Raw genomic sequence first — 14,875 nt, 5'->3', positions numbered from 1 at the left:
GCGGATCCTTGGGCCAGAAGCCCCTGGGGCGCCTAAGTCAGGAGGTGGGTCCCTGGCTGCAGGAGGGCGGGAACCGACCCTCAGTGCCACCCCAGAGGCTGCACCGTGCCCAGTGCCAGGGTCCAGCTGCTGGATCGCAGGTCGAGGAGGGGCCGGGAGTGGCTATGTCCAGCGGGCCGTGTGTGGCATGGCGCCCCCCATGTTCCGTTCCAGGGAGGCCCGCCAACACGGAAGCGCCTCAGCGGCAGTTGCCACCTGCGCGCGATGCCTGGGGAACGTGGCCAGGGCTCGTGTCTACTCAGCCTGCTGAGCTGCGCATGCGCTGCTGGCTAACGGCTCTGCTCTGCGCGTTTCTGCTGAGAGAGGCCTGAGTGTGCAAGAGCTTGGCGAAAACAGAACTTTTTACGGGTTTCCAGGCAGTGCGTGGACTGAAGAAGGGCGAGGGCGATCTCGGTGGGAGGGGGAGGGTGGTGGCTGGGGAAGGGCTAGCGGGAAGCGAGGGCCAACGGAGGGGGTTGGGGAAGGGCGATCCGGAGGCGCGGGCTCTCTTTAACAGGTTGCCACAGCCATGGAGGGGATGCATCCCACCCCTGTCAAGGACTTGCCCACGGGCCAGGAGCGCCCGAGCCCCTTCAGCCAGCTAGTGTACACCAACAACGATTCCTACATGATCCACTATGGGGATCTTAGAGAGATCCATAAAGCTGCCTCCCAGGGCCAAGTCTCAAAGCTACAGAAGATGACAGTGAAGAAGAAGACGATCAACCTTAATGTAAAAGACGCCAAGAAGAGGTACCAGGCCCTGCTTGAGCCGGGGCTGCAGAAGGAGATGCTGGCTGCGGGAGGGTCGCCCCTTCAGAGTCGGGGGCTGGGGGGCCTGGGGAGGAAGGGAGCAGGTGGAGGAATGGCTGGCGGCAGGGCGGCCACCCTGGGCCCCGGGGTCTAGGCCTTCTTACCGGGCAGGCCTCCAGGCCTGGGATGGGGGCGCCCTGCTGGGTGGAAGGCCCAGGCCACCTTAAAATCAACCCCAAACTTTAGCTGCTGTCTCCTTCACTCCTACTTCCTCTCACAGAGCACTGTGTAGAGAATTTTAATGATTTAACTCACAAAATTAAGTACATACAGGGTTTTACTTTTAATATACAGGCTTTAAAAGATAATGTTAGCTACATTATGAAATGGTGCGTAATGAAATAATTCCCATAATATATGTACTTCTTGGCTAAATATTCTTTGGATAAAGTCCAATATCCATTTTGATATCAATGAATGTCTATGTAAATATGTTATTTGCTGAGGGACCTTAGAAGGAAACTTTGAGGTGGGAAGATGGTTTATGTTCTTGAACTTAAGAAGACTGATTTTTCTTAAGATGCGGGTTCTTTATCAATTTTACATAAACCAAATAAAGTTATCAATGTTTTAACATTTTTTGAATTACACAGGCTTTTACTATTGTGATGACATTTTAAATATTTTGTAATGGAGTAGAAAAGTCTTGCCCTTCTAGATACCAAAATGTGCTATTAACTTGCACAAGATGGGCCGGGGGTGGTGGCTTACGCCTGTAATCCCAGCACTTTGGGCGGCTGAGGCGGGTGGATCACCTGAGGTCAGGAGTTCAAGAACAGCCTGGCCAATAAGGTGAAACACCGTCTCTTACAAAATCACAAAAATTAGCCAGGCATGATGTCGGGGACCTGTAATCCCAGTTACTGGGGAGGTTGAGGCACAAGAGTGGTTTGAACCCGGTAGGTGAAGATTGTAGTGAGCCGAGATCTCACCACTGCAATTCAGCCTAGGTGACAGAGAAACTCTGTCTCCCTAAAAAAAAAAAAAAAAAAAAAAATCACAAATTGTTTGCTAACAGCTGAAAAGACAGGTAAATTAATACGATGGAATAGAAAATCCAGAAACACCCAAACATATGTAAGAATTTAGAACTTGGTAATGGTCACACTTTATACTAGTAGGAAAATAATTAGTTTCCTAAGTGAAATGCCTGCTTTTTGGAGAAAACTAGATTTTTATGCCAGAAAATAAGTTCCTGATGGAATATAGATTAAAAGTGTTTAATGTACAAAATGATAAAAATAACAGAAGAAAACATATATGCCTATTTATAGAGATACATTTTTATGTTGACAAAACCTTTCTAAGAATGTCAGAAGCAAGCATTCTGAAGGGCAATTTAGTAAAACAAAAATTAAACCACCCTGCATATGAGAAAAAATAAAAGGCAGCATACTTGTAAAAATATTTACTACACATGTATGTGTGTGTATATATATATTAGATTTAAAAATCTTCATTTTATAGAGAATTCACTCAAATCAACAAAAATCTCTCTAATTTAAAATTGGGCAATTTAAATTAGAGATCTAAATTGCAGATCTAAAAAAAGTACTTGGCCTGTAATTTAAAATTGGGCAAAGTCCTTTTTTAAGATCTGCAAGTGACCTATGCACAAAGGAAACAATATTTAGTGTTCCCGGTTAGGGAAGGCATTTAAGTTAAAAAAGGAGTCAAATACTGTTCTCTATCCACAAAGTTTGTGAGGGTAAAAAGCAGTGATATTTATAGTACTCCTTAAAGTTTAAGTTGCAGATAACTTTTCAAATAGACAATTTGATGGTAAGTACCATATTTTAAAAATTGTATATGCCCATTAGTGATCAATTCTATTACACAAAAATATTTTTAGAAAATAATGAAACATACAAACAATTTCTTTTCTGAACACTGCTTAAAATATCAATGTATTAAGAATAATCCATTTAATGGCTTTTATAAATACATTTCAGTGAGTTTACAGCATGGGATAATATGTGATCACTCAAGGTAGAAGTATATTCAGAAATATGTTGACATTTGAAAATGTAGTTTGGTATACTAAGTGAGGGTAAAGTTCAGTTTGATTATACATACATACAGACTATGGTCTTGAGTTATCTGAAATTATGTGCAAAATATAAAATTTATTAAGGACATTTGTTTTAATATAAAATGTTTTCCTTTTTATTATCTTTGATTTCTGCATTGAGCATGGACAATGCTATTAGTAAAAGTTTATTATTAATAAAATAATTTTTGGGTGGAGCAGCAATATGAATTTTGCACAGATAAAATAGTTTCTTGCTTTCTATATTTTAATTTTTATTTTTTGTGGATTAGTATGTTCTGTGAACTTTTAGCATCTTCAGAAGAGAATCTTTTTATCTGTGCTTATTGATTTACATATACATTTTATTAGACACATATTTTTATATAGATTTATTACATATGTCAATAACTATAGATTAATCACTTTAATATAGTGTCATTATTAGAAAAATAAAAGAGCAAATATAAGTGCTTTATTTATAGCAGTTTTTTAAGATACTGAACTTCCCAACTGTATTGATCCATTCTTTTAATCCATTTATCACATGTAAGCTGAATGCCTATTACGTAGAAGATACATTCTAACTCTCAAGACCATTTCATCCTTAAAAATTTCACACTTACTTGCTCAGCCTGAGCAAAGTGAGAGATTTAAAATTGGAGTATTAGGATTGAATCTCAATTAAAGCTTTTCCTCTCATCTTTCAAACAAAAACACTTCTGAAGTGAGAAACTAGTAAAGATAACTACCAACCGTGATTTTGGAAATTTATAATAGTTTTAAATAGTCATATTAATCATTGGAAATACCTAATTTACATGTATTCTATAAATCTAAATATGAATTTACATATATTCTGTAAATCTAAATACAGAATTAGATGAGCCATACCTATTTATTTGAATCCCAAGTTTCCTTTGGCTTGAAGCTTTTAAAATATTAAAGAAGTACTGTGTTTTAATAATTTGTTGTTTTTATTTCAACTCTCCTTTTGCTTAGTACTCTTAAAGGCTAAAATTTTTTTTGGTGTTAATCCTGTGACTAGGATTGCCCTTGTCCTGTGGTATGTACTATATTCCACTTCTTGGAAAGGCACTGTGAATTGTGCGATGCCTCCTTATTTTATGCACCAGTAAAAGATTGTTTAAATTTCTGCCAAACATAGTGGTAATAAATAATGAATTATAAGTGGCATTTCAATGTCAGAAATGTTAAAATATGAGAAACTGAGCATCTTAGAATCATTAAAATACAGTGTTATCTCTAACCTTTAAAACACACCACAAAGTAGGCATAATTGCACCATTTTACATTATGTTTTTTTACATAAAATGTTTTACATAAAATTACACAAAATGTTTTTTTACATAAAACATTTTTTAATGTTGTCTTTGTTAAGCAGTAGTAATAATTATAATATCTAACAATTAGCGAGCTGTTACATGTGCTAGGAACTCTCCAAAATACTTTGCATAGATTCTCATTGAGGCATCATAGTGATAACCTGTGAGATAACTGCTGTATTCATCTTCATTTCGTTGATGAGAAAATTGAGGTGCAGAAAGTTTAAGTGACAGCTAGAAAGTGAAAGACCTTAAAGTGATATTCAAGCCCAAGTTGAACTGAATCCAAAGACCAAGCTCTTTCTATTCAGATAGGCCACTCTTTCAATAATGTAGTGAGTAATGAGAGCAAATGAATGCTGTACTTTCTTCAGGAGAATATTAAATATTTGTTTTGAAGGCAGAAAAAGAGCATGGCATTTAATGTTTACAGTTACATAAATAATTGTATGTTTTGAGACAGTGGACTAAACTTTGCCAAAAAGTCCTTTCACTCTCATAGGACTGCTCTACACTGGGCCTGTGTCAATGGCCATGCGGAAGTAGTAACATTTCTGGTAGACAGAAAGTGCCGACTTGATGTCCTTGATGGCGAAAGCAGGACACCTCTGATGAAGGTAAACAGTAGCCAGTTTTTTTCAGCAGGAGATAGATTTGGTTTAAATACATAGAATAAAAATTAATTTATCTCATTGAAATACAACTAGTTTTGAAACCTGTGGAATATTTATTTTGATTTCCTATACTTTATAATTTATATTATTTATAATTTATATTATAAATTATTTAGTTTATAATAATTCTTACTTTAATACTGACAGGCTCTACAATGCCAGAGGGAGGATTGTGCAAATATTCTGGTAGATTCTGGTGCCGGTCTAAATATTGTAGATGTGTATGGCAACACAGCTCTCCATTATGCTGTTTATAATAAGAATTTGTCAGCGGTGGCAAAACTGGTGTCCCATGGTGCAGTCGTCGAAACGCAAAACAAGGTAGACATTAACCAATGTTATTTTCAAAATATTTGAAATCAATTTGTTTTAACATTAACATGTGTATGGTTTTTTATATTTGGAAGCTCAAACATTCCTTGAATGAAAATAGCTTGAAAGAATTTAATTGTCTAAGATTTTACTTTAAATATTTATGTTTTTACAAGAACTATTAGAGAGTATGGCTTTTCTGTGCATTCATGATAAATATTTGAATTTGTTAAAGGTAAAAGTTTTTCAAATATTCTTTCCCACACAAGTGTTTTTTTTCTTTCCAGTTAGTGTAAAACTAGAGGAAAGCAAAATTTGCCTGCATAAATTGAGTCAACATGTAAAATTTAGGAGACATGCAGAAATCCGGGTTTCCTCTTAAAGGATTGAATCTGGTGTCTCTTGAGCCCATATGACTGTTTGGTATACTATGAAGATGTTCTAGCTTTACATAAAGCATATGTTTCCAGTTTGCTTCTGTGCCCACCTAGTTACATCACTTACTCGACTTATCTCTTTTGCCTCTGCACATATTTCAGTTATCAATTCCTCTTTCATAGTATATTTTGGTAAAGATTTCAAGGTATTCAAGACAGTTGATAGGTGTTTATAATATATAGTTTATATAGTTTATATTTTACATTAATTCATTAATAATGGGGTTGACTTCTAGAATTTAGAAGACTTTTTAAACAATGATTTTTCTGTATATAAACCATAAATAAGTATCTTCTATTAAAATGCCTTTAAGCCTTTTTAGATTAATCATGGTTATATTTGAATAGCAGAAAATATTACATCCTTCTCCTCAGAATTGTCCCTTAAAATTCAAGTGATTTAGTGGCTTCTATTATGCTAATCCATATAGATGAGTTAGAACTTTAATTAATAAGTCATTTTATTCATATTTTTGATATTTTGCCAAAAATTAAGTGGCAACTACAATAGAAACCAGAATAAAAATGGATTGTTGCATTTTAAGAAGTAGATATGCATTAGAATCTTAGGATTATCATTACAATTGAGAATAAACTTTCATACTGAATTGTTAATAGCTGAGATAAAATTCTATTGTCTTGTAATAGGAGAAACCCCATGGACCATTTAATAATAAGCAATCAAAGTTCATTTGAAGCCAATCTCTGTTAATTTAGAGTCACTTCCTTAGTGACCCATGTAGAACAGATCTTGGGATTATTTATAGAAGAGAATGAAGCGAGAATCAAGCGAGTTTGTATCACCCAGAGGAAACTTCCATTTTTCTTGGGAAACTTTCAGATCTGTATCCCTGAAATTATGACAATATTAACATTGTCAAATGTTAATGTCTGCCACAGAAATATATTGTCAAATAAGGAATAGTCAAAGCTCAAGTCATTTATTGAATAATGGACATTTAATTCACAGTTTTATAATATTTCTTGAAAATAGATAATGGTAGAATCTGTTGAGGTATAGTGCTTCTAGTAAGGTAATTATTCTTTGGAATATAGTTTAAGAAACACTGCTTTAGAGGTAACAATTTGGATTACTAATTTAGTCAAAAACAAAGTATTTACTACTATGTCTTAGGGTTTAAGGATATAGAGATAAAAGATATAGCCCTTGCCCTCAAGAAGCTCTTGGTTTAGATGAGATAACCAGAGTTAACGTGGTGATGCAGAGGCTGAACATTTACAAGGGAAGGTGCAGTGCATGGGAAAGCACAGAAAAGGGACAAAGAAGGGACTGCTATGTGTTTAAGTTCATAGGATATTATATAAGGTTTTCAGTTCAACTGAGAAATATGTAATTTCCTGAATTTTAAATTGTTTTGCTATTTTACAGGCTAGCCTCACGCCACTTTTACTGGCCATAACGAAAAGAAGTGAGCAAATTGTCGAATTTTTACTGACAAAAAATGCAAATGCGAATGCAGTTAATAGGTTTAAATGGTATAGTATTTCTTTTTTTTCTATTAAAAAACACTTGAGCAGTGTTCTAGAGTAATAACACTTGTCAGAAATATTAATAACATTTACTTAAAATTGTTAGATTATAGTGAAAATATCAACACAAATTATCAGAAGAAAAGCAATTATTTTGACTGGTCAACATAAAGAACAGTATATAGTAGGATTTATCTTCTCTTATTATATTGACTGATTCCTATGTGTAATCTGATGTTTTTGGTTGCATTATCTTCTGTTAGCTAAAGTGGTTCTCTATTAGTTTTAAGAAGTATGAACTTTTTAAGTTTACTTTATAATTCAATATTGAATGAATTATATAGTATTTTTCTGACTTCTGTTTTTTATACACTTTTTAAAAAATGCAATATTTGCTGGGCATGGTAACTGTCACCTGTTATCCCACCACTTTGGGAGGCCAAGGTGGTTGGATCACTTGAGGCCAGGAGTTTGAGACCAGCCTAGCCAACATGGTGTAACCCCGTTTCTACTAAAAATACAAAAATTAGCTGGGCATGGTGGCACATGCCTGTAGTCCCAGCTACTCGGGGGGCTGAGGCAGGAGAATTGCTTGAACCTGGAGGCAGAAGTTGCAGTGAGCTGAGATAGTGCCACCACACTCCAGCCTGGGTAACAGAGCGAGATTCTGTCCCAAAGGAAAAAAAAAAGCAAAATTAAATAGAAATAGGAGTTTAAAACCATTTTGTCTTTAGGATAACTGTTTGCTTTAAGTTGTTTTCTTTGAGGAATATTAATTTTAGGTTATCCCTACGTGACTATTAATTGCTATCACCAGATACTGTGAATTTATTATTATTTTTCCTTTTTTATTCATAGTTTATTTTTATTTTTAATTTGTGTGGGTAGAGGGAAGAAATACATCTTTAACTGGATTAACATTTTAGTTAATTAAGATAAGCCACAGATGAGTAATAAAGAGAAAAGAGGCTTTTGATTCATACAAGATTGAGTTTAATTTCTAGCTTCCTCACTTGATAGGTGTGACCTTGCAAACATTACTTAATACCAAGTATGATTTTCTATATGAAAATGAGAATAATAATATGTCCTTTAAGGATGATTGCGTTGAAGTAACATTATGAATATCAACAGCATTTAATTCAGGGTCTCATACATTCTTATCAGCATCATTAACTAAACTTACCATGACTACTACTAATATCATTATTCCTAATATTATTTTAAGCCTTCAGATTGCTGTCACTGGTCTGACTTCTAGCTGATTTTGAAGTATAAACTATTACATCAGACTAAGGAAGGAATAGATAATTCTTCACTTAAATCTTTGCCTCTGTTAGATTAGTGAACAGAGCATAATTTCTTGCCCCTCAAAGGACTTTATGTTAGTCAATTCTAGTATGCCATATCCCATTGGGACATGAGTGTTTTTGCTCCTTCCTTTCAGCCTTCGTGGTGATTTACAAGGATAAACATTTGAGCACTCAAGATACTTATGTTTGTTAGTACATGTAAATGGTTAATTCTACACTGACAGGCACATATTAAATTGGTTCTGCTCATAGTAATGAATTTATCTCTTTGTTATTTTAGCACAGCTCTCATGCTTGCTGTATGTCATGGATCATCAGAGATAGTCGGCATGCTTCTTCTGCGAAATGTTGACGTCTTTGCTGAAGATACGTGTGGAAAGACTGCAGTGTGTTATGCTATTGCTTGTGGATTTGATCAGTAAGTGTTTACATTTAGAGGCTAGATGAGATTTTATAGTTTGTTTCAGGTAGTTTTTAAATGTGAGTTAGTTCACTTCATCAGCCAGAAACTAGGCAAAAAGCTAGACTAGTTAGGAGTATTGTGTCTAAGATTCTTTATTTAAGGACTTTCAACAACTTTATCCCTAATGTTGTCTAGTTGATTTTTCTAATTAGTTATTTGGGTCTTGAAATGTCCACTTTAGCAGAAAACCTGATAGTCTCCCCTAGCGGCTGTCATCCATATCTAAATACTTGAATTTAAAAAAAAAAAAAAATCCAAGGGGTTCCCTAAGTCCAAGGAAGACATTCTTTTTATATAAATCAAAAGGGTTGGGGATGGAAATCACTATGTCTCAAGTAAGTTGGTTAGATTTAACAGAGTTAAGCCTCACCCATCATTGATCAGTCTTCACGTATAAAAGTAAGAATTTTGTTGTTTCCATTGACTCTGTTGCTGCATCATTGCCATTGAAACTGCTCCTGCAGTCTGGTAATGATTGACCTTTGTGACCTTACTGACACAGTTCCCTCAGCCTTCATGGTGATCCATATGTAGACTTCAAAGTCATTACAGATTTTAAAGTTCACATACATATTCTCAGCCATTATTTCCAAAGTACCAGCACCCTGCTGTGGCAGCTAGGACTTTTAACTTTAGCCACACACATAGTGAGCAAGTTGACCCTTCTCCTCCCACTCAAAACCTGATGTGACACCCACATCTTAGCCTGGACTTGGCCTAGAACTTTATGGTAAGTTATCCATTGAATGACTTTTTTCTATTTTCTCTAGCAAATATTAGTTGTGATAGTTTAAAACTGTAAGACAGGTTGAAATAATGTTACAGGAATAAATTAGAGATCCATTTTTATTTTGTTACCAGATCTATATCCCTGGCAATTTATATCCTGTGAGGCACCATTTTATAGGTAGTGGAAGGCCTCATCTTATTCTGTAAGATCCCATGTCATCTTTCCAAATTTGTAGTCGGTTCCAACTTGTAGTTGTCCCCTCAAGTGATTCTTTTTTCGTAAAAGCAAAAATCTCCCATGCTACTTGCATTTCTATCTCGAGTTTTTAAAATATTTTCAAATTCTGCATTACCATGAAGCCATTCAATAGACTTCACTCTATCTCAAGTAAGTTGGTTAGATTTAACAGAGCTAAGCCTCATCCATCATTGATCAGTCTTCAAGTGTAAAAGTTGGGATTTGTGCTGGCTTCAGTGGTACATACAATTTTCAGTGGTACATAAAATTGAAACAATGTCGAGAAGATCAGCATGGTCCCTGCACAAGGATGACACACAAATCTGTGAAGTGTTGCATATTTCTTGCAGTCCCCAAAAGGACATTTGACTACTTTCTAACTAGCTCCAAGGAAATGGTGTGAGTCAAAGCAAAATGTGCGACACCAAGTATTGCAGTTGTGATTTTCATACAAAAAATATTTATGTAAGGTGATGTATGAAATGAGATGTGGTGAGTAACACATAGGATCTTCTGTGCAATATGTTGTAAGTAGGCATCTAAGAAATGAGAAAATAACAACTTGCATCTTCTTTGTGGAACTTACAAAAAATAGTGGCAGGGTTTTGTCTTCCACAGCAGCTGGAAATGAACATAGTGACTAAGCCTCATTTTAACAAAGATTTGTTAGTTCAGGTTTAAGGAAGTAGATAAAGAGTAGTAGTAGTCCAAGCCAGATGCTGACATCTATTAGTTTTCTGCCCTTGGTGTGATTGATGAGCTCAGTAATAGAGGATAATCAGGTTATCCAATTTGATGAATTAACATATTTATAAATAAATTTCATTACAAATTATAAAATAGCTTAGATGCCTTGAATTACAAGCCACAGAGAATAGAACATCTAATAACCAAAAGTAGGAATTAATAACAGAAAACTGCAACATTTGAACATTATAACCTATGAAGAAACACTTTTTTAAAAAAATTAAATTTATTTTTTTGTAGAGACACGGTCTTCCTATGTTGCCCAGGCTGGTCTTGAACTTCTGGGCTCAAGCAATCCTCCTGTCTCAGTATCCCAAAGTGCTTGCATCACAGACATGAGCCACTGCACCAGGCCAACACATTGGGTTTTATTGGGAATTTTAAAATAGTTTCAGCAATAAGGTTCAAGAACGAATTATTTCATTGCTTCACTATTTCTTTGAGCATTTTAAAAATGCTGACGAGTTGATGGGTGCAGCACACCAACATGGCACATGTATACATATGTAACAAACCTGCACGTTATGCACATGTACCCTAGAACTTAAAGTATAATAAAAATTAAAAAAAAATTAAAAAAAAATGTTATCTTGTTAAATCTTTATAATAACCTAGTGAAATGAGGCTCTAAAATCCTCATTTTTAGAAGACATTGAGCCTAAGAGAAGCAGCTTATTCAACAAAAAATACCTATTGGTAACATGCTAGGAATTTTTCTAAGTTAGGGACATTTTCCATTAAGCCAAGCTAACTGTAGTTAATTTACTGAGTTATACTGCCCTCAATTCATGACTATTTCATCTTACTTTAATTCTTCTTTAATTAGAAACTTAATAAGTTGATAGAGCTAACAAACTTAAAGTCTATGGAATAAGTAATGTTCTGATATTAGCTCTGATATTGTCTGAAATACTCTAAGAACTTAATAAATTTGGTAAATTTTTTTTATAATATCAGTGTTAAAATAGTAATTTTATTTATTACATTTTAATACATAGCATTCATCAACAACTTTTGGAATATATACGAAAATTATCTAAAAATGCCAGGCCAGGTAAGACTTCTGATAGTAAACTACTCTTGGTGGTGCTACCATAAGATTATGGAAGTGTTGATCACAAAAAGGCAATTCAAAAAGCAATGCGTAAATAGCATGTGTTTACATATGTACGTGTGTGTGTGTGTGTGTGTGTATGTAGCTTTAATTTTTTAGTTTATAATTCAGAATTAGTTAATAATTTCATTGTAGGTAGTTTATAATCTCAAAAAATATTATCTGAAAAAATATTTGTTTAATTATGGTCCCTAAAATCCTATATAATACTTTTCTATACATAAGTAATGCAATTTTTAAGTTTGTATATTGTATGTTTCCTCAATTGTCCTAACAACTTAGGCTTGTTATAAAATGTATAACCCTTGTTGTGATTTATGAACTCAGTAATAGGGGATGCTCAGGTTAGCCAATTTAATTTAAGCAGCTGAAAATTTGCTTCTTATATTAATGAATTAATATATTTATAAATGAATTTTATTACAAATTATAAAGTAGCTTATATGCCCTGAATTATAAGCCACAAAGAATTGAACATCTAATAATGAAAAGTAGGAATTAATAACAGAAAGCTGTAACATTTGAATATTATAACTGCAGGGGTCTGTCCTACAGATGATTGAGACACATACCCAGACACCCATATTCAGTGAAAGAGCAACAAGGGTTCTGAGCTGATTACAGACACCAAGGAAGGTGCTGTAAAGAGTCAGCAGCCACAGTCCTGGCTAGCTGGCCCTGTGGGCATTTATTAGCAAAGTTTTAATGACAAAGGCTTTGAGTCAACACACCTGTGGGTAATTAATCTTGTCACACACCGCCCCCCCCCCCCCCCCGGGACAGCCATCCTGCCCATGGGTGATCAAAGGTTAGTCTTAAGACCACATAAGTAAACAAGCTATTTAGATAAACTACTCTACCTTCCTTTGTACCCACTTGAAGCTATTTACTCAAGGTAAGAATTAGGCTGCTTTCAGCCATAACCTTATCTTGAGACTTTTACAAAACCCTCTGGCCTTCCAGGAAGATTTGTGTCTATGTCCTATAACTTCATATTAAAATGTTTTTCACCAACCTGACTGAACTCCCACAATAACCGATGAAGAAACACAGTTTTTATTTATTCATTCATTCATTCATTCATTCATTCATTCATTCATTCATTCATTGTAGAGATAGGGTCTCCTTATGTTGCCCAGGCTGGTATTGAACTTCTGGGCTCTATTTCATTTTTACAATACATAGTTTGGATTTAGTAAATGAGAATTAATTACAGTTGAGTCCTGAGCAATGAGAGTTAGGGTGCTGATCCCCCATGCAGCTGAAAATCTGCTTCATATGAAAATCTGTTTCTTTTGACTCCTCCAAAACTTTACTAGTAGTCCACTATTGATCTGGAGCCTTACTGAAAGCATAAACAGTCAATTAACTCATAGTTTCTATTTTATATGTGAGCTGGAAGAAAGAAACTTTTATAAGAAGGAAAATGTATATTCACTATTGAGTGGAAGTGAATTATTATACATAAAGGTCTTCATTCTTATTTGCCTTCTTGTTGAGTAGTCTGATAAGGAGGAGGCAGAGGAGAGATTTGTCTTGTTATCTTGCAGTGGCAACAGAAAAGAAAAAATCTGTCTATTAGTGGGCTCCTACAGTGAAACCCTTATTCAAGGATCAACTGTGGGACATAGTGACTTGTGTCACTAAAAAAGTAACTATCTTTAGAATTTGAAATTTAATAATACTTTTCTGGCACCATAAACAAATGCCAACAAGAATCACAAAACTTAGCCAGGGTGCCTCAGTACCAATAGGAGATTATTTTTCAAAGATACTTACTGAATGTAGAAGTCAGAAATGCAATTTTTTGTTGAGAGGTGCAGGTTATGTTACATAGTCTTGTACCAACAAGGTCTCACTATTATCAACTTCATTCCCCCTAAGTTGAAACCAAATAAGATATATTTACTTCATTAGAACAAGATATGTTGTTCTATCTGCTGGATAATTAGTGTGTTAATAGTAATTTGTTACAACAAGATACTGTGTTTCTAATAGTCAAAATATTATCATTATAAATATTCAAATAGCTTAACTCTAGGCTCAAGAAATTATAATAAAGTTACAAAAATTTTTCATAATAACAAAAATGCTACTGTGATACCTAAATGTGACATAATGCATTGTACAATATGAACTATATGAGCACATCTTTATTATATACTTATCAAAGGACCTCTATAAGTTAGGTTTTGCAAGTTGCAAGAGACAAAGATAGAATACACAAAGTTTGGGTCTTTGAGGTGCTCATAATACTGTACAGGTGTCCCTACTGAATTTCTGCATTTTTCCAACAGAATTTCCTAAAAAATATTTTTTATTCATTTATCCACTTGTCCACTTAACAAATAACTCTCAGGTGTCTTTACGGCACTAAGCATCTTCCTTGTTATTATCATTGTCATTTTTTATTATTTACTACTTTACTAAGGTACTAAGCATTTTTCTTGTTATTATCATCTTTTTTTATTATTTATTACTTTATTTAGTGCTTACTCTGTGCCAGAACCCCTTTGGGAGCTTATAATTATTACTTACTATATCATGTTGTTACTGTATTCAGTGTGTGTCAGACATTTTATATCCAAGGTGAAGAATTAAAGCTTTAAAAAGTTTGGTAGTGTCCAGGCACAGTGACTCACTCCTGTAATCCTAGCAATTTGGGAGGCCAAGGTGAATGGATTGCTTGAGCTCAGGAGTTTGAGACCAGCTCGACTAACATGGTGAAACCTGTCTCTACTAAATATGAAAAATTAGCGAGGCGATGTGGCCCCTTGCCTATAATCCCAGCTACTTGGGAGGCTGAGGTAGGAGAATCGCTTGAGTTGCATTGAGCTGAGATCACACCACTGCACTCCAGCCTGGGTGACTGAGCGAGACTCTGTCTCAAAAAAAAAAAAAAGAAAGAAAGAAAGAAACGTTTGGTAATATTTCAGGAAAGCATACAGAAGGGGTAGAAGTATGCCAGGTGAAGAGTCAGGAGGATGATATTTAGTAAAAGAATCTAGTATAACCAGATTGTGTGTTTGGCAGAAGGAACATCTGCAGGAACACCTGATGAGACTGCACCCTTGGTGGAGGGAACACCTGACACAGCTGAAAGCTTGGTGGAAAAATCACCTGATGAGGC

General features: G+C 35.1%; 1 protein-coding gene and 1 pseudogene across 1 annotated transcript in view; both read left to right on the top strand.

The window, feature by feature from the left end:
* The first annotated feature begins 571 nt into the window (after nt 1–571).
* ANKRD30A (ankyrin repeat domain 30A) overlaps nt 572–14,875 on the top strand; it is a 128,831-nt gene continuing 114,527 nt past the window's right edge. Inside the window, exons 1-7 of the mRNA XM_031936184.1 lie at nt 572–792; nt 4,730–4,844; nt 5,049–5,222; nt 7,041–7,147; nt 8,735–8,872; nt 11,630–11,700; nt 14,779–14,873. Of these exons, the coding sequence (XP_031792044.1) occupies nt 578–792; nt 4,730–4,844; nt 5,049–5,222; nt 7,041–7,147; nt 8,735–8,872; nt 11,630–11,700; nt 14,779–14,873 (915 nt within the window). The 5' untranslated portion in view covers nt 572–577. The remainder of the gene's footprint in view (nt 793–4,729; nt 4,845–5,048; nt 5,223–7,040; nt 7,148–8,734; nt 8,873–11,629; nt 11,701–14,778; nt 14,874–14,875) is intronic.
* LOC111546707 lies at nt 10,130–10,229 on the top strand (annotated as a pseudogene).

The sequence above is a fragment of the Piliocolobus tephrosceles genome, chromosome 9, assembly GCF_002776525.5.
Source record: "Piliocolobus tephrosceles isolate RC106 chromosome 9, ASM277652v3, whole genome shotgun sequence".
Classification (NCBI taxonomy): Eukaryota; Metazoa; Chordata; class Mammalia; order Primates; family Cercopithecidae; genus Piliocolobus; species Piliocolobus tephrosceles.
Note: the sequence above shows the minus strand (reverse complement) of the source record. Positions and strands in the feature narration are given on the sequence as shown.